Below are 19968 nucleotides of genomic sequence, written 5' to 3'. Positions count from 1 at the left end.
GGAGCCAACCTGCAAAGCACGACGCCACTGGCACATGGCTAGTCCTCGACTCCCATGGCATCGTACCGGCGCTAAATGGTGGATCCACACCCTTCGGCCTGATCCGCCGAACAAGACTCACACCCTCGGATATAAAGCTGGAACTCTTGCCAACGTGGCAAGCGATAAACACACGCCCTCGTATATAAAGCCGGACACTCTCAGTACCTGGACTCATTTTGGAACTGCGTTCCCATCAGCCATTCCGCAATTACATACACATGCATGCTCATATAACCAAACAAACTACACTCATTTGGTAATCTAAATCATGGTTTTCTAAAAAAATACAGTTTAAACAAAGTCAAGGTACAGTCATCCCAATATCATAGTATAAAGCACACATATACTTGGTTTTCAACAAAACCTAAGATTCAGCCCGTCGCCCCCTTTTTCCCAAAACTGCAATAATGAAAAACCTATAATTTTCCTCGTTAGATCCCCCCAAATGAGTAGCCAAAACACACACAGAACCGTGGACCACTGTTCCACCGAGTTCGATTTCAAAAATAACCAATATAACACAGTTTCCCCTTACCATAACCCCGTATAATAAGTCCCGAACTCTAAGGCTCCTAAACAGTGAACCGAGTTTCAAAACCTACAAATCACAGTACAGAATATACTCACAAGACCATCCTCTAAAAAACTACCAGATCAGAAATGAAAACCGAGCCTTACCTCGATTTTTTGCCATAACCCGAAAACCTTCGAAACGAGATTCCGATCCGTAGAAGTTATAGAGAATCTCTCCACGATCCTCGTGGTAACTTCTGTTTTCCGATTCCGTTAACGATCGGCGAAGAAATCTAAAGAGAGAGAGAGAGAGAGTAGGGAGACGTTTAGAGAGAGAGAGATAGATAATTGAGAAACTTAATGAAGAAGAAAAGAGAATTTCCTTTTATAGCCCTTTGACCCGGCCCGATTTCGTCGACGAAATGGTACCTTCATCGACGAATCTTTCACTGAATTTGTCGGCAAATTGATGGCCTCGTTGACGAATCCTGATATTTCCCGATTTCCAAAACTCCTCGGCTTCTCCTCATCGACGAGGCTCTAAATTTCGTTGACGAGAAGAACATAGGCTTCTTCGACCAAATCCGGCTTCGTCGACGAACTTGCTCTTTACCAAAATGTCCCTCTTATATATATATATATATATATAAACCCATTATCACGGTTCGGGTTCTTACACGTGAAGTGAGCCTTATAGTGGAATCCTTATGCTAGTGAGCCAAGGCGGGGACGTAGGCACAGTTTGCCGAACCTCGATAACATATTGTGTGTCTGTTTATATTTTCGAAATTTATATTTCTGCACGTGTATGTTATTGTGTGAATGATGCGCTTGATTAAAATTTTTGCATATTATACTTGTAAGAACCCGACCCATAAGATATGGATTAAATAAATAAGAAAAGGGTAAAACAACAAAATGAGCAGGCTTCGTCGACGAAGCCAGTGTATTCGTTGACGAAGGCCTTTCTATTTTTCGGCGACGAAATGCAGAGGTTCTCGATGAGGAGAAGCCGAGAGATTTTGGGAAATCCTGAAATCTCAGGCTCGTCGACGAGACCACTGCGACATGGACGAATTTCCTTCGCTAGCTCGTCGACGAAGATGTCGCCTCGTCGACGAGGTTGGTCGGGTCAAAGGCTTTATAAATATCCATTTCCTTTGCGTCTTGGCTAAGATATCGAAATTCTCTCTCTCTCTCTCTCTAGAACTCAAAGCACCACTCTCTCTCTCTAGATTTCTTCATCGTCCGTCATTAGAATCGACAATCCGACGTTACTGCGAGGATCAGGGAAGGAATCTCTAAGTGCTCTATGGAATGGATTTTTATTTTGAGGTCTTCAGGTTTTGACCCAAAAATCGAGGTAAGGCTCGATTTTCATTTATGTTTTGGTAGATCTGTAAAGAGTAAGATTGTAAGTAATTATCGTATTATGATTTATAGGTTTTGGGAACTTGGTTCACTATGTAGGAGCCGTAGAGTTTGTGTTTAGATTTTCGGGGAAAGGTAAGAGGATTCTGTTTATATCGATTATTTTTGAAATCGGATTCGGTATAACTGTGGTTCACGATCCTGTGTATGTTTTAGTTACTTATTTGGGGAAATCTAACAAGTAAAAATTACGGGGTTTTCACGTTGCAATTTTGGGAAAAAGGGGGCGTCGGGTTGCATCTCTAGTTTCGTTGAAAAACCGTGGATATATTATTGAGTATATTGTGTTATGGAGGTGGTTGTGCCTTGACTTGTTTTAAACTATATTTTGAAAATCATGATTGTGTGATTACCCAATAAGTGTGAAATGAATTGCTGTATGAATATGCATTGAGTTGTAATTTGCTGAAATGAGATATAGGAACGTGTGTTCCGAATTGTTTCAGGTTGTGAAAGAGTGTTCAACTCTATATCCGACGATGTGAAATACCACCTGCTAGTGGCAAAAGTGTCCGGCTCTATTTCCAAGGGCGTGAAATATCGCCTCTTACTGGCTGATCACTGAAGGGTGTGGATCCACTAGATGTACCGATACGATGCCATGGGAGCATGGGGCTACGCTATGTGCCGGGGACGCTGTATAATGCGAGCTGACTTCATGCTGAAGAGTGTGACGACACTGGGTTGATTGGTCATGTGTGCGTTGAGAACTATATTGGAACTGTTTTGTGGAAATACTGGAACTGAACTGTGTATGTTTTATGTCATGATAACACTCATATGCCACACACTGATATAACCTGATTCTGCCTTACTAAGATGTGTCTCACCCCTATCGTACATACATGTTTTCAGGTCATTCGAGTAATCAGAACTAGCATCCTAGTGTTGGGAGCATGGTGGTTAGTTTAATGCATAGAGTACTTGGACTTTAACAGGGTTGTCATTTTGGGTATTGCTGGCACCCTGGGTTATGTTTTGTAATATGGAGCTTAGACCCTGTTTGTGTAGACTCTGGTATGGTACGATGTATGTATGGAATAAACTTTTTCACCGTGTATATGTCGTGTATGTGAATGTGTATAGGGTGTACAGGAACCCCACGGGGTCGGACCTTCATTCATTATAGTATCATGTGTGTTTTGTATGATATAGGGACAGGTTAGGTTTCTACATCACACCATGGGGTCCATTGCTGGGTTCGAGGTGTGACAATACTTATCTGTGCATTTGGGATTACATAGACAGATTCTAGGTTGTATAATACTATAAATGTCTGGTCAAACCTAAAGAGAAATTTTAAATACTCAATTCACCCCCTATTGGGAATACACCAATTCCAACATATATACTGTGATATAATCATTTATATCTTGCCAAGATTTCATATTTTGTAGAGAAAAGCAAAAATATACAAAATAATCTATTCACCTCCTCCCCCCTCTAGACTCAACTTTAGGGCCAACAAAAATGATTTGACCCTATAAGTTGTGTGTGTGTTTGCGCGAAGGTGATGACATTGAATTTAAAGAATTAAAAATTTTAGTCACTAATTTTAAATTTTTATGTAATTATATAAATAAAAATTAAATTTAATATAATGCTCACAATGTCATTAATATTAAATTTAAATCACGTGTTTATTGCTTTATTTTTCAAAATCCATCCCTCTAAGAGGAACGTGACTCCTAAAATAAATTTATAAAATTCATCATCATTGAATTATAAAAATTTATTAATTTTTAAATTTATCATTTGTGCTATGAAAGTTATAGAATCTTGAAATTTTTTTTTAACTAAAAAAATGAAAATAATTTTTCACAATAAAATAAATTCTTTGTTTTCTATCTTTTCCATACAAGTTTTAAAAAGTTGAAAATTAATTTAGTAGTTTTATAATAATTTAAACTTTAAAGATAAAAAGAGTACTTCTCGTAACTAAACAAACCGAAAGTGTTCAATATGTCATTCATGTCGTAACTAAAACTCCACGTTCTTTTTTGTTTAAGCCACATATTTTATTTTTAATTAATGACGATTGAGTTTAACAATCAGGTATTCAGAACATTTCATCAGTGTTCAATGCATCATTCATGTCGTAAGTAAAACTCCACGTTTTTTCTTCGTTTTAGCTCAGATCATTTATTTTCAATTAATGACGATCAAGTTTAATAATCAGGTATTCATAACATCTCATTAGTGTCATTTAAAATGCACATTAGAAAAAATAAGCGAATTGAAATTAAATACTTTAAATTGTTAAAATTAACTTGGACAATAAAGGGGCCACAATTTGATAGTCAGACTTAAAATTGGGGCCAACACTACTCAATCCAAAGCTTTAGATAAGGCATTGAAAGTGCCCCTAAACTTAAGGAAACAAAAAAAAAAAAATTAACCTTTTTTCTCATCCTTGAAAACTCTGATGACGTGTGAGGCGACTCTTCCTAAGCATTTAGTAGTTGGTTTGTTCAAAAATATTTAAAAATCGAACCAATTTGAAAATCAAATTGAAAATTAAGGGGTTGCTTGGCATCTTTATTATTTATTATTTTTTATTTCTATTTTTTTACAATGAAAAAATATATTATAAAAACGCATTTATTTTTGTCGTCAATTTTCTATTCCTATTGTCGATTTTTAGCTGTTTGCCAAAAAACTAAAAATTAGATTTTTTTTTTTTTTTAATTTTTAGTTGTTTTGACAATGTGTTTTCAGAAATTTTAATATTCAAAAATAATTTTTTAAGATTAAACTATTAATTTTATACACCTTTAAATTAAAATCAAAACTATAGATAAATTTTAAAAAATAATAATAAAGTAAATTATAAAATAATTTTACTATTTTTCAATTGTCATGTTCAATAAATTATTTATTGTAAAGTAAATTTTGAAAGTAGAACAATTAAGTAAAATGTTTATAATAAAATTTATTTTTATTATAGTAATTTTTTTAATGGGTTGGCCTTTGATCTACGCTTGTCGCTTCCGAGCTGAATGCATCGGAAGCTTGATCCATCGTGTTCATGATAGAGAACATGTTTTCCTTTCCATAAACAAGTATTCAAAACATTTTATCAGTATCACTTAAAGAGGACATTAGAAAAATAAGTAAATTGAAAATTAATCCCTCATACTCTTAAAGTTAACAATAATTGGGCAATAAAGGGGGACACAATTTGACAGTTGATTTGAAATTGGGACCAACAATACTTAGTCCAAAACTTCATATGAGATATCAAAAACACCCCTAAACTTGAGGAAATAAAATAAAATTAACCCTTTTTCTCGTTCTTGAAAACTTTGTACGTAATGATGTGTAAGTCCACTCTTCCTAATAGGGATGATAAAATGGGTCAAAACCCTAGGGGTGACTTGTCACCCGTCCGTTTAGATCAGATTTGGGTTTTGAAAGAGGCAACTCATTTATAAACAAGTCAACCCAAACTTTATCCATTTAATAAACGGGTTTTATGGGTTTCGGTTGGGTATCCGTTTGGTTTTTTTTTTTTTTTTGCTGCTTTTAAGCCCTTTGGCTTTTGAGCCGACCACTTTTAGGCTTTGTGTGCGAATGTGTGTGTGTGTGTGTTTTTAAAGTGCTGTTTTTTTTTTTATAGAAAGATTAAGTCAACTTTGTTGAAATATTAAATAAAAATTTTAAAATAAATAAATTATATTTTTAAACTGGTGATAAACAGTATTACCCATTTCTTAAATAGGCAGGTTTGAGTTTATAGGTTAGTCACCCGTTAATAAATGGGTCAACCTGAACCAAACCCATTTAACCTCCACTCGTTTACAACTTGTCTAAACCTGACCTGTCAACCCGTTTTGTCATCCCTATTCTTTGTATCACACATTTCTTTTCTTAAGAAAGAGTTTACGATTTATGCAAATTCTAAAGAGAATGAGAGGTGCTATCAAAATTCTCGATAATAATTAAAATTTTTTGGGATTACCAATGAATGTAAGTCTAATGATGCATAAATTTCTTGTACCATGATTATTTATTTTTTTATTTTTTTTATTTTTTGCAACTTTATAATCTTTTATTTTTTTGAATTGTTAAGAAACTACAAATATATTCAAAATTAACAATTAGGGTATTCTATTATCCATCTTTACGCTTTCTTTCTTCTTCTACTTTTCCTTTGAACTATTATATTATGAAAACATTAAAATCTACTAGTGACAAGAAATTTCCTAATCAGCTACAAAGCATATGCTAAGTTGAAATTGAAAATGTTTTCTCTGAAAAAAAAAATGATCACTTCAATTTACTATTTTCTTTTCTCTTTTTAAGATGAACTCTATTTTCTTGTGCTTTGGAATAAAAAATATGGCTACAAGTATAGGAATTGAATATAATAATTTTTTTATTCATAAAATGTGCTCACAATGTCATTAATATTAAATTTAAATCATGTGTTTATTGCTTTATTTTTCAAAACCTACCACTGTAAGAGGAGGTGACTCCCTATAATAAATTTATAAAATTCATCATCATTGAATTCTAAAATTTATTAATTTTTAAATTTATCAACTTTTCTTAATCACTTGTTGTGCTATTAAAGTTTTAGAATCTTGAAATTTGTTTGAACTAGAAAAAATGAAAATAATTTTTCACAATAAAATAAATTCTTTGTTTTTTATCTTTTCCGTATAAGTATTAAAAAGTTGAAAAATAAGTTAGTAGTTTTATAATAATTAAAAATTTAAAGATAAAAAGATTACTTCTCGTAACTAAACAAGCTTGAAAAGTGTTCAATGACATGTCGTTCATGCCATAAGTAACACTCCACGCTTTTTGTTTAAGCCCAGATCAATTTTTTTTTTCAATTAATGATGATCGAGTTTAATAATCGGGTATTCAGAACATTTCATCGGTGTCACTTAAAGGTGACATTAGAAAAAATAAGCGAATTGAAATTAAATACTTTAAATTGTTAAAATTAACAATAATTGGACAGTAAAGGTGGCCACAATTTGATAGCCGATTTAAAATTGGGGCAAACAATACTGAATCCAAAACTTTAGATAAGGCATTGAAAGTGCCCCTAAACTATAGGAAACAAAATACAATTAATCCTTTTTCTTATTTTTGAAAACTCTGTGATGACGTGTGAGGCCACTCTTCCTAGGCATGTAGTAGTTAGTAGGTTTATTAAAAAATATTTAAAAATCGAACCAATTTGACAATTCCACTTAAATTGAATTGAAAAGTAAGGGCTTGCTTGGTGCCGTTGTTATTTTTTGTTTTCTGTTTATGTTTTTCCACAGGGAAAAAAAAGATTATAAAAACCTATTTGTTTTCGTTGTCAGTTTTCTATTTCTGTTGTTAATTTTTAGTTGTTTGTCAAAAATTTTAAAATTAGGTTATTTTTTTAGTTTTCAGTTGTTTTGACAACCTGTTATAAGAAATTTTAATATTTAGAAGTAATTTTTTTAGATTCAACTGTTCATTTTATACATCTTTAAATTAAGAAACTACAAATATATTCAAAATTAACAATTAGGGTATTCTATTATTCATCTGTCAAATTTTTTTCTTCTTCTACTTTTTCTTTGAACTATCATATAATGAAAACACTAAAATCTACTACTGACAAGAAATTCCCTAATCAGCTACAAAGCATGTGCTAGGATGAAAATATTTTCTCTAAAAATAAAATGAACACTCCAATTTACTATTTCTTTTCTCTTGTTAAGATGAACTGTATTTTCCGTTCTTGACTCCTATTGTGCTTTGGATTAAAAAATATAGCTACAAGTATAGGAATTGAATATAATAAATTTTGTTTGTATGTCTCGGTTTAATGTTCAAAACAAAACATCACAAACAAGAATCATTTTATTAAAAGTCAATATGAAGATGAGTAAAATAAGGCAATGTGTGTGGCATTACTAAATAAAGAAACCTAACACTGAAAAACATTAATAAAGGCAAATTGTCAATGGCAAACTTTCATTGCAACTAAGTCAAGCATGATAGGGTTGTGTTGTGGAGTATAAATTTTGGGTCTTAATTTAAATACATGTATAAATTTGACTAATCATTTGTAACCTTAGAATATATATATATATAAACATGTGTTCCTACAAAAAAAAAAAAAAAGAATCAAATAATTGGTGGTCCAACTTACAAGCATTTATTGCTTGGGTGCATGCACTGGCCAAGGGTTCATTCTTGTCTCATTTGAAATTTCATTAATTAGTCATTGGTCATAACTCATAATTGTCTAATGATTAGTTTTGCAAAACTAGGTAAGTATAAAATTCTAGGGAAAAAAAATTGGAGGAGAGGAATTTTGACATTATTAATCTCAATCTCAATATAATATAAAATTATGTTGGCCTTGAGAGTTGTAGTTGACTTGCATATCTCTAACTGTGAACGAAGGAAATTTATATTTTTTAAGATTATGTTTAGGAGCGTAAGTTCGTGTGCCTTTAAATAATACATTAAGTTTTTTGTGTAAATATATATAAATTCAATTCAAAGTTTGAACTTCTGACTCCTAAACATTTGGTGAATAATATTTCTTTTCAAGGCTTGGAAGGAATTGGGCATATATAGAATGTCTTCAAAGATTGAGCAATAAACTAGTGAATTTAAGGTCGAGTTCAAACTAAATATATAGTTTCTTTCTCGAGGCCCTGAAAAGAATGTACCGTTGCAGTGTTTCTTAAAGGACAAATACACTCTATCAGTCCATGCTCTCATTTCGTTATATTTGGTTTGTAAAATGAAATAAAAAAAAAAAGAGTATAGAATAATCATTCAATCGAACCACGAGTCTCTCATTTGGAAGCGAGACAGCAGTGAACTCAAAATCCAATATCTCAAAATCCTATTCCAAATGAAATTAGAGCAGTTCAAAGACCTATCCAATATAAGAAATGATTTTAAGCTACATATGAGTTGGTCGGCAAGTCTGATAATGTGCAACTTGAATATGCGGGTTGAGGTACGGATTGAAATTGCGACCAACCTGGTTGGACCCAAACTAAATGGAAGTGACATAAATAATGATAATAAAGAAACCTTAAGTTGATTGAAACTATTTTTTTAAAATGAAAATTCCTACATGTATTGAATTGGAATGACATTCCACATTTCATCCTAATGTTTTGTAAAATTTTAATCCAGCCCAAGAATGACATGGGTGAGATGGGTGAGACAAAAAGGATGTGATTTTATTGGCAGTAGTAGCAAACGTCCCCAGCTCAAACCTAGCTGGCTAGCTCTACCTTCGCTCTTTTTTACTTTTTTGGTGGGCATCGATTAGAACAATAATTTAAAAGCATTGCGAGCAATTAGCCAATTATTGTGATTTAAAGCTGCTTGTTGAAAACCAAAATATTTAATTTCAACAACCCAAACCACTAACTTCACTTTAATAATGGGAGGACAAACGGCATAATTTTTTTTAAAGTTTAATAAAAATGACAAAAAACTCTCCACAAATTTCTAAATTTTTCCCGAATTTTCAAGAATCTGACAGTAAAAAATTTATTCTTTTTCTCAAATAGGAAGAAAATTTTGATTCTTTTTGACAAAAATTTTCCTAAAAATTTTTGAAACACCAAAAGAAATAAAAATTCTTTTTTTTTTTTTTACACACCTTATGCGAGGCCAATGTCTTTTTATCCTTAATAATATTCCAACAAATAGATCCATTAGTTTACTGAATTATTTTTAAGAGTTTTGGAAAGCATAATTTTCATGTTCTAAATATAGATTCTCATTTGTTTACGCTTTTATTTTATTTTTATAAATAATTTTGCACTTTACTGCCGAAATCTGCCCAGCAATTCAATTTTTCATGGCAAAATGAATCCTTTTTTTTTTTTTTTTTTTTCCTTTTCACATATAATCAAAGAGTCCTAAAATCTAGATGAGGAGACTGTCCACCGTCCATAGTAAGCATCGTACCATTGAATTGGCCACTCGCTGTCCCTTTGGACACATGGTGCAATTGTCCAGAGCCCAGGACAACCCACTTCTCTTCATTATTCAATAACAATTGGCAGTAAATGCCCATGCCGACAAAACCCCGCCCAAAAAATAAAAGATGGAGAATATCATGCCAACCCAACACATACGAAAAAAACATAAAATAAAGGGCGGAGGTGTCTTGTCTGATACCATCTCTCTCGAATTGAATTTTATATTGAGATAATGATGCCCAGCAGTCGTATGCCAAGACAACGTTGAACATACAATAATATGCCTCAGACCAAATTCTCTTTTCCTTGCGATTGACGGAACTGAGACGGATAGATTTTCTCAATTGCATCCCTATCACTCTGTTACATCCATAGATGGATGTGATGTGGGTTTCAGACCCCTCCCCCCATTCTTTTTTCTGTTGGGGGCCAATAGGGTTCACGGTTCTCACACCAAGTTCAATCCCCACTTTGCCACTCCTCATGTTCCTTAAATTTGTTTGTATGAATTCTGGGGGATACGATTTTTTTAGGAATAGTGGTGAATTTGGAATTGTGGACTTGGGAAAAATTTTAATTCCAAATTGTATGAAATTTCTCTTCCAAATTCATACAATCTCACAATTTTAAGACACTTCTTGACTGCTCTATCCACACTATTGTCCAAAGAAAATTTCATGACCCATTTGGCCCACTCCATCCCTTACTACCGCTCTCTCTCTATTGAAGGTGGGTGGGTATCCACATGCTTTAGTTTCAACAAGTTATCTGTACAATGATATGATTTAAACAATTTAACAAAAAAAAAAAAAAAGCAACTAATTTATAATACAAGATCTGGTACTTATCTGGGCATTACTGGACTTGCGTCCCGCTCTCACAGCCCATAAAGCCTAGGGAAAACTCATCATCCTCGTGCAAAACTGGAAGCAAATTCCGCTCCCTTGGAGGACAATCTGACCTGATGGTGCACTGCATCCCAACTAAATCTGCATAGGGTGAATGCCCCCCCTCACATCCTTAAATCCAACTAGGGTCCTAACATTTCGAGCATCACCCCACTTGGGTTGGCAACAGCCTTAACGTCCTCGTCGCCATTCAAATACCTCTGATGATATTTCAGCTGATGAAATTGATTGCCTGGTTCTGCTGGGACAAAAACAATTACCTTCTCTTGAGATCAGGAATGCAATTCCCAGGCCACCTGCTGTTACCATCCAACGTAATTATTCCAGGCTGAACTCCTTGAGGTGGATGACACAAACCAGCTAAGCCAAAGCAAAGGACTGACCATGTCTAAAACCACTTTCATAAAACCCTCAAGAATGCATTGGATGTTTATCGGGACGGAGAACTGGAAGTGGACATCATACCAAATCATAAATTTCATAAGCGAAGAAGCCACAGTTTCATCTCTTTGAACAGAACTATGAAGCTTGTGCATGCTCTTGGGCATGCCTCTCCTCTTCACTTCGTTGCAGGAGCTGTTCATAAGCTCTAGAGGAATTGGCTGCTAACCTCTCCATGGCTTCAAAAATATGCTGCAGACTTGCCTGTATGCTGTTGCTAGTGTCACTCTGATACACAATCTCTCCGGTTATTGAGAGTCCATTGCCTTCCCCAGAAATCAATTCCATCTTTTTGTCTAATGCATGGATCTCCTTTTGTATCTTCTGGTCCTCCCTCTCCAATTTCTTAACTTTCTTCTCCAAATCCTTGTTTGCCAACATCCTTTGGCGCATTTCTAACTTATCTCGTTTCCAGAGCTGAAGAACACTCGTGGCTAAATATCGTATAGAATCAATCACTTCCTTCTCAGATATTCCCTCCAACAATTGGCACCATTGGTTACAGATTACAAACAAAGGGGGTGCACCAATCCTACCAGGTGAAAAGGGCACTATTCCATCGGCCGTTTCTTCTGGTATGTACAGAATACATTTCATGAGCCACTTATTCAAGGCCCGCACATAACCTTTCTGGGCTTCAATCCAACTAGAAAATCTTAAAGTCCAATTAATAAGCTCATGTTCGAGCTTCAATGTAGCTTGCAGATGAGAATCACTAAGCTTCTGGAACGCTATAGCATCTAAACTCCTAGCTTCTCTGATGACCAGGCACTGACTACGATGGCACTCTAGCATTGATTTCCACATTCTGGATAACCTGATGTAAATTGTAAAAAAAATAAAATAAATTTAAAAAATTAAAATAACTGAAATAAAAAACATCAACCATATACTATATGTTGTAGGAGTAACTAATGGTAGTAGAGTGGCAAGGACAGAAAGATTGTGCAATAACAGAATGCAGATTCGAGACCCTCAATTTCTTCTTCCAGGTTCTTTGTACCACTTCCATCATTTCCAAACTCGTTATTACCTTTTATGCTTAATTTATTCCAATGAGAAATAAAATATAAAAACAAGAGTGTCCTTAAATAAAGATACCATTGATTTGCTGACTGTAATATGAGATATATAAGAAGAGGTGAATAGAAAGCATAGACTATGGATAGAAAGCATAGACTAGTGCACTATTGACCTGAGATCAGCCTTTTAAAGGTTGACAAGATCAGAGATATTGACAGCTAGCTTACATTTCCAAAGCAACCTTCCCAAAGAGAAGAATGAGAAGGAAAGAATGAAAGAAAGAGCAGTCTTCCCTCACTTTGGAAGGTCATAACATTTGTTGCCAATCTTAAAAAAAGTTCAACTGCAATTTGAATCCACCAGAACTGCTTCCTAAATCTACTTCTACTTGTACCAAAAGTGTCACCTCTGTTCTATTGTTGAGAAAATATTTAAAAAAAAAAAAAAAACCAAAATTATTGAATATTTAATTTTTTATCATATGGGCCCCTAAAACAAAAACTCCTACACTATTAAACAAATGCAACTATTTGGTCGAGTTCAGCACCACTCAAGTTCAAGGGGGAAAAAAAATAAAAGAAATCCTTTATCTTCATCCATTTCTCAACCACCTCATAAGCTATCAATATTGGTTTTTTTGGTTAATTAGATTACAAGAATGCAGCTTTATATAGGTAATAAAAATAAGATGAAGTAGTAAGGACACAAAAATTGAAAACAACAAAAAAATCACATAATATCAAGGGGTAACTGGCAATACACAATATAACATATCCTACTACTACAAAACACCGTATACAACACCACAAAGCATGAAGCAAATTATATGTCATGACTCGACAGGAACACACAATTTGTAACAAAGAATTAGTAGCATAACTTTGTAGAATTACATACCCTTGAATTAATTCATTTATCTGTGGCCACAACTCTTCATCCCTTAGCTTATTTATCTTCACAGATATCTTGTCTACAACCTGAATTGCAATTCTTATTTTTGTGGAGAGGCTTCTGATTAAAGTTCTAGTTGAATCAACTTTATGAGCCTCAGCACCCGTTCTATCTAAGTTCTTAAGCTTTTGACACTTCTGCTCGTGGGCTACCCTCAACTTTTCCTCAGCCTGCAAGAGAGCAATAACAACAGAATTTCCCAATAAGGAAGAGACAAACAAGAACTGGCAACACAGATATTGAAAACCAAAGCTTTTAGACCAGATTAAACACAAACATGACACCCAGATTAAACTTAAAAAGGATAGCACCCATAAGAAAACCAAGGCCCTGTTAAGGTCTCATATACATTGTTGGCCCACAACCTAACAGTTTAAGCTTTCAGCTAAAGTGGTATTCTGACATGGGAGCAGAGGCAGGTTGCTAGGAGGTCTTGGGTCTTGTTGCCCACATTTATTTATAGTGGGTGTTGTTTATCGTTTGATTATCTCCACAGGCTGCACCTCTGGGGGACTGTTAAGGCCTGATATACATTGTTGTCCCAAAACTTAACAGCTTAACTTTTAGGTAAAGTGGTATTCAGGTATAGTTTTTTCTTCTTCTCTAATATACTAGGTAGATAGCACTCGACATTTGGAGTCGATGGTGGCAGTTGGCGACGGCAGCAGCAAGCAGTAGCAGTGGGTGCAGGAAGGTGTGGTGGACGAGTGCAGCAGGGGTGAGTGGTGGGTAGCAATTGTTGGCTGTGGTGGTTAGTGGTCATTGGCAGTGGTTGACCACAATGAGTGGTGATGAACAGCATTAGCGAGTGGTGGTCGATGGTAATGATTGATGGTGGTTGGCAGCTAAGGGTTGCAGTCAGTGGGAGTGATGGTTGTGAGCAGCAGACCGTGGTGGTGGGAGGTGGTGGAACAAATGAGTACTAGGATAAGAAAGGTTTAGTAGATTGTATATGAATTACAGAAAAATATCATATAGGAGTTATTTTCAGGAAGCAATCCAAAGAAAAGTTCTGTAGAAATGACTAATCAAATGCTTTTCTTCTCTTTTCTTTTTGGTATCCTTTGTTCTCGAATACAGAAAATTATATCCAAAAACTTGAAGAAATAAGCCCTAATTTCTTGGCATGGTTTCAAATAGTGCTCAGGTGGCGTAGCACAATGATAACAGGTACTTATTCAAATAATCCTTAAATTCTTGGCAAGGATTTAAAATTTACATAGCAGCAGAAGGTGGCACAGAGCAATTATAAAAGGAGTGGCAGAAAGCAAGAGAAACAGATATTACATGGCAGTGGATGTTAGAGCGAATGAGGAAAGGGAAAGCTAGGAAGGAGATAGGGTGCGAAGCATGAGAAATAGAAAAAGGAGGGATGCAAACCAGTTTCACAAATTTGAATTCTTTTCAAGCACACAAAATCTCATTAAAAAATTGGTGTATTTGCATGTTTGAGGCCCTTATCTCTTTTTTTTTTAATAAGTATCTTTTATGCATTTTGGACCCTTTAGTTGAACTTGTTAACGTGTTTATTAAGGCAATAAATTTACATTATTTTAAACCACCATTGACAAAAAAAATTATATTCTTTTACTTTCATTAATCACATGTGTTTTAAACAAATTAACGAAACAAAATACATTAGCTTACAATACAATATATTCCATTAATCTATTATGCATATAACACATCCAATAAATTAAACAAATTCTATTATTTTAATAGTGAAAGAAATAAAAATCTAATGAATTTACACCAAGTTATATAGCATGTCCTAAATTAAATAGTAAAAAATAAAGAATTAACAACTTGAACAAGATAAAACTAAAAAATATAAGAAGTTCAAGTTAAACGATAATCAAATTACAAATATCATCAATATAAATATTTTTTCAAACAAAGCATTGTTCATATCAAATTGTCTTACTTTTTAATGCATATCTTGTGATTATTACAAAAAATAAATAATTCTGCATCATTTTCATCCACACAGTATAATTGTTACTCCCTTTCTTCACATAGCTAATTGAGGTTGATTTACAAATGAAAAATGTTAGAAAATGAAAAATATAAAAATAAAAAACATTTTTGGTCTCAACAGTCATTGGCAGCTATAGTGGACCACAAACAGGAGTAGCAGCAGATTTATCAGTGTGCAACAGTGTATTGAGAAAAAAATAAATAAATTATGCAATGGTTGAAACCACTATTTAAAACCATTGCTCACAGTAAGAATAGTGATTTTTCAACAAAAATTATCTATAGCATTAAGAAAAGCAACCTAGATCAGCAGGCAAACCTTGATTCCATCGACGCATGTATAGCATACACTATTAAAGGCCAAAACCTAGAAGGCTTGAGAAAGTGAAGTGCCCCAAAAAAGAATCCCTTGCAAAATGCACATTGATACCTCGCCCAACACCCAAAACCTAGAAGGCTCGAGAAAGTTTTGGCTCAAGAAATTGAAGTGCCCAAAAAAGAGAATCCCTTATAAAACGCACCGATACATCCTTCAACACCCAAATCCCCCAGTGAAAGAGGTGACATTCCGCATGTCACCCAGAAAAATTCAGCAAGTTCCGATACACCATCAATTAGGTTACAAGTTGCTTTGCTTCACAAACCAAAACTGACATTGAATGCATGAGAAAAGTTACAGACGAATCATTGTTGCAGGCAATGTTTATACTCCAGAGGTCTTAGGCACACCGCAACACTAATGTTTGAATTAAATGGCAAGTGAACTGCTAAATAGTCAAAGATAGCAGATTATTCTAATGTCAACAAAAGGAATATTCTAATGAATCTCAGAGACATTGGCTTAAAGACAATGCTTTAGACTGTCAAGAATTACAGTAAAATGAAGAAAAGCATCTCAAAAAGAAGTGAGGCAGTACAATGGCAACAAAGTAAAATTATATCAAAATAAAAAACATAAGAAATAAAGATAGAATAAGGAACCAAGGTGGAAAAACCTGAACACTATATTTTAGATAAACATAAAAACCAAGCACTCAAAGAAAAACCATGCGGCACAGCGGACTAAGTGTTTACTAGCCAAAAAATAAGTACAGAGCTGTAATCAGAAGTTCAGAATATCATGAACATGATTCCTAAAAGTTTTGAACTTAATGCGTATTTAACAGAACACATATAGCCCCTGCTTGGCAGTGGAATGGCGAAAATTCCCTAAGGCATCCATCACATAACACATTTTTCACAATTTTCCTTGAGCAATCGCCATATAAGAACATCATTCATAAATTTTAGTTATATGACTGTTATTCATAAGCAACTTGGAATCATCTGATAATTTCAATGACATGAACAATTCAATGAATAAATAGAAATGACAAGCTGAAAACAGAAATCAACAATGTTCAGCATACCTTAACTTCATCGTAGAGCTTCTTCTCCCAAAGGTAACACTTCTGCAAGGTAGAAGAAATATTTATTGACCTCACCCCCACATCTTCATCAAATTCCAGACCAGCCAAAGCAGCATTCCCAGCAGATGACTCCGCATTCTTAGAGGCGGAAGGATGAGAGGATGCCACCGGTAATGAAGGAGCAACTCCATGCAACATCTTGGAAGTAACTGCTCAGTGAAGACCGACAAAAAAATTTAAGGGTTAGGCAATCAAACCAGTCAGTCCGGCCCAATCCCATCAACTTCTAACACTATAGACCAGGGAAAAAAAAATCTATCTTTCATGTGGACAAAACCACTACCAGAAAATTTCTCATACATCGATTTATAACATCCCCACAAGCTTATTGCAGATCAATTAAGCTGGTAGTCAACAAGAAATAAAAATAAAGGGTTGGATGCTGTATTTTAAGGATAAGATTTCATGTTAGAACGAAATCTAAAGAAAGTGGGTTTTTTTTTTCATGGCAAAAGAAATACAGTTTGAATATCTAGAAGAAGCGGGTTTTTCAGCCTTGATCTGAAATCTCGGCCGAATATGAATCATACCTTGATACCCAGCAATTTTCCGATACGGAAGCTTTCCCACTTCAAGTATCTTCGCGAGCTCCTTCCCCGACTGTGAAGCTCTCTCAAACATCGCCTGAATCTCACTCACCACCTCCGAAACTCCTCTCGGACCACCGTGACCTTTAAAACCACCCACATTGCCGCCTTCCTCCGTCTTCTCCTTATCAACAACTTTCTTATCCACCACGTGCACCTCGTACTCGACCGGATCACCATCGTTCTCAATCGAAATGCTTGGCCTAGCCTGGTAAAGCGCTTCCCCATCACCGCCTTTGTCAACCGATTTGCGGTAATTTACGTCAGAAGCACCAGCACCAGAGCCGCCGCCGCTGCTGCCACCACCATCATCGACATACTTCTGATTCCCGTGGACTTCCTTCACAACCTCTTGCTGGTAACTATACTCATCTTCCAAATCAGGAATCCCCTCCTCTTCTCTCACCTCCTTGGAGTCTCGACTGGGAGTGTAGGGAGCGTAATTGTTCTCAACAGTCTCAAAGAAATTCAACATATCCCAAGGGGAACTCCTCGGCGGCGACGGCGGTGGAGGCGGAGATTTCGGAGCAGAGGACGACGGCCCCGCCGGAGCGGGCGACCCATAAGGAGGCTGCGAGCCGAAGTAACCGTTCATCCCACCCCCATAATTCGGATACGCGCCATCGTAAGGATAAGAAGTATAAGAAGAACTCGGGTTGTTATTGTAGGGATGGTAGGTAGAAGATTCGCCAACGTGGCCAGTCTCCGGACGCATCGGCCGCTGCTCGTACACCACCGACGGCGTCGTTCGATTCCTCATGTAATTAATGTTCATAATATAACCACCACCTCCTCCACCAGTGAAAGAAAAATCCTCATGATCCGCGTAATCGAGATGTTGGCCGTGATCGTGGAGCGGCGAGGAGTGATCCGAATGATGCAAAGATCCAGAGGCGGCGTAGTCGTCGTCGGAATCGGAGTGGAAGTGGAGGTGGGAGCCGGAATCGGAGTGAGAGTGACGAGCGACGGCGGCCGAGGACTCGGGGACAAGATCGACGGGATCGGCCTTCTTCTTCTGAGGGGGCAGATTAAGGACGGGAGAGGAATCGGGGTAAGCGTCACCGGCGGGAACACTGAAGAATTCGTGAAGAGACACTCCCACCTGGCTTAGAGAGTGGGTGTAGGCAAGGTGAGCCTCCGCGAGCGCGTACCGGTGGCGGATGGCTTCGTCGAGGAAGGCGAGGCGGTCGCGGCAGAGCGCCACCGCAGGTAGATCGTCCACCTTGGAGGTTGCGCAGCCCATCTAGAGAGCCAGAGAGAGAGAGAGAGAAAGAGGAACCTCGAGAGTTGAGCTTTGAGCCGTCCGCGTCCCTCTCTCTCTCTCTCCCCCCTCCCTCACGCCTCTGTGTGTGCGCTTGAGAACGACTTCTTCAGGAGATAAGGAAAAGAGACATGGCGGTGAATTGGAGATCAGGATAGATTAGGGTTTCCAGAGAGAGATGGAGAGCCGAACAGAGGAATCTTTGCCAGCGGACAGTGTATCGTCGGGTTGTAGCAGAAGAGAGAGAGAGAGAGGGATGTTCGTCGGTGTGGATGAAATGTACCGAATTTTAATTTCGGTGGGATTGGGAATTTTCGTATTTCGGATTGAGAATGGATCTTTCTTTTCTTGTTTTTTTTTTTTTTTTCCAGAGCACGCGTCTTTTGACTATTTGCCTACTGTGGGGGATTGGAGAGAACTAAGTAAAAGTGGGTACACTGGAAGTGGAAGTAGCCAATTGTACAAATCTCCTTATGGTGGGTTTGGCTATGCGCACTCCCCCACCCTCCCCCAGATATTCTTTTTCTATTATTATTATTAAAATATTTTTATTGGTGTGATGTGTCTTCCCCATCACTCACATTTTTAGATGTATATTTTTATTCATATATTTCTATTTATTAAGAAAAATACATATGATTTAAGTCCTTTAAAATATTTGTTAAAATTTTTAGTCATATTATATTAAATTTTTTTGTAGAAAATTTTATTTTGGTTGAATCACATCCGAAGCTATGTTTTTTTATTTACGATATTTCTACTGCAATGCTAAATTCTTTCAAAATATATTTCAAAGTCCTCTTGATTTAGAAAACTAAATATTGTTCATGAGTTTATTCTAAATTTGAGTGTGTTCGGCATCATCAGGAATACATTTTTTGAGAAATCGAATAATTTTCATTTTATGCCCTTTTTATTTACTAATCTTAAAATATGAGCCAAAAGTTATTTATTATTATTATTATTATTATTATGAAAGATACTCATCTCTTATGAGATTTAGAAAAAAAGATAATAACTTTTACTAAAATTTCAAAAATTTTAGAAATATCTTTTAGATTTCAAGAATTTCAAAAATCTTATCTTTGTTAAAAAGACACAAATTCTTATTTTATTTGTAAAAAAAGTAATTTTTTTATGGAAAGGTGTGTGCCTTTTTAATAAATCTAAGAGGATGTTTTTGGTAATTTAAAAATCTTTGAAGAAATTTTTGATATTTTTTAAATTTTAAGAAGTATGTTTGTCTTTTTGTTAAATCTCGAAGAAAATAAATATCCTTTACCCTTATTATTGGTCATAGGAACAAGGCACCACCACAAATTTTTTATTACCAGGCCCTTTTATTCTTATTTCTTGAAAATATAAAGAATGTTTGAGGGCAAAATGGGAAGGAGGGTGTTGTCTTTTCAAGAC

The 19968-nt window shown here is 35.6% G+C and overlaps 1 protein-coding gene across 1 annotated transcript; it reads right to left on the bottom strand.

Moving 5' to 3' along the window:
* Positions 1–10657: 10657 nt before the first annotated feature.
* Positions 10658–18878, bottom strand: LOC131156573 (protein ALTERED PHOSPHATE STARVATION RESPONSE 1). Its single transcript, XM_058110374.1, has 4 exons — positions 17238–18878; positions 16648–16856; positions 13208–13431; positions 10658–12104 (listed from the first exon to the last, which is right to left on the bottom strand). The coding sequence occupies exons 1-4, from the start codon at positions 18535–18537 to the stop codon at positions 11366–11368; spliced, it is 2472 nt and encodes an 823-aa protein (XP_057966357.1). The 5' UTR covers positions 18538–18878; the 3' UTR covers positions 10658–11365.
* Positions 18879–19968: the final 1090 nt, after the last annotated feature.

The sequence above is a fragment of the Malania oleifera genome, chromosome 5 (genome assembly GCF_029873635.1).
Source record: "Malania oleifera isolate guangnan ecotype guangnan chromosome 5, ASM2987363v1, whole genome shotgun sequence".
Classification (NCBI taxonomy): domain Eukaryota; kingdom Viridiplantae; phylum Streptophyta; class Magnoliopsida; order Santalales; family Ximeniaceae; genus Malania; species Malania oleifera.
This window is presented reverse-complemented; position numbering and strand designations above follow the sequence as displayed.

Excerpts from the sequence above, each read along its gene's own strand:
- LOC131156573 (XM_058110374.1), bottom strand. The coding sequence starts at position 18,537 with ATGGGCTGCGCAACCTCCAAGGTGGACGATCTACCTGCGGTGGCGCTC. Across the intron at positions 16,857-17,237 it reads GAAAATTGCTGGGTATCAAG|TTACTTCCAAGATGTTGCAT; the intron begins GTATGATTCATA and ends TTCACTGAGCAG. Across the intron at positions 13,432-16,647 it reads AGCTCTACGATGAAGTTAAG|GCTGAGGAAAAGTTGAGGGT; the intron begins GTATGCTGAACA and ends GCTCTCTTGCAG.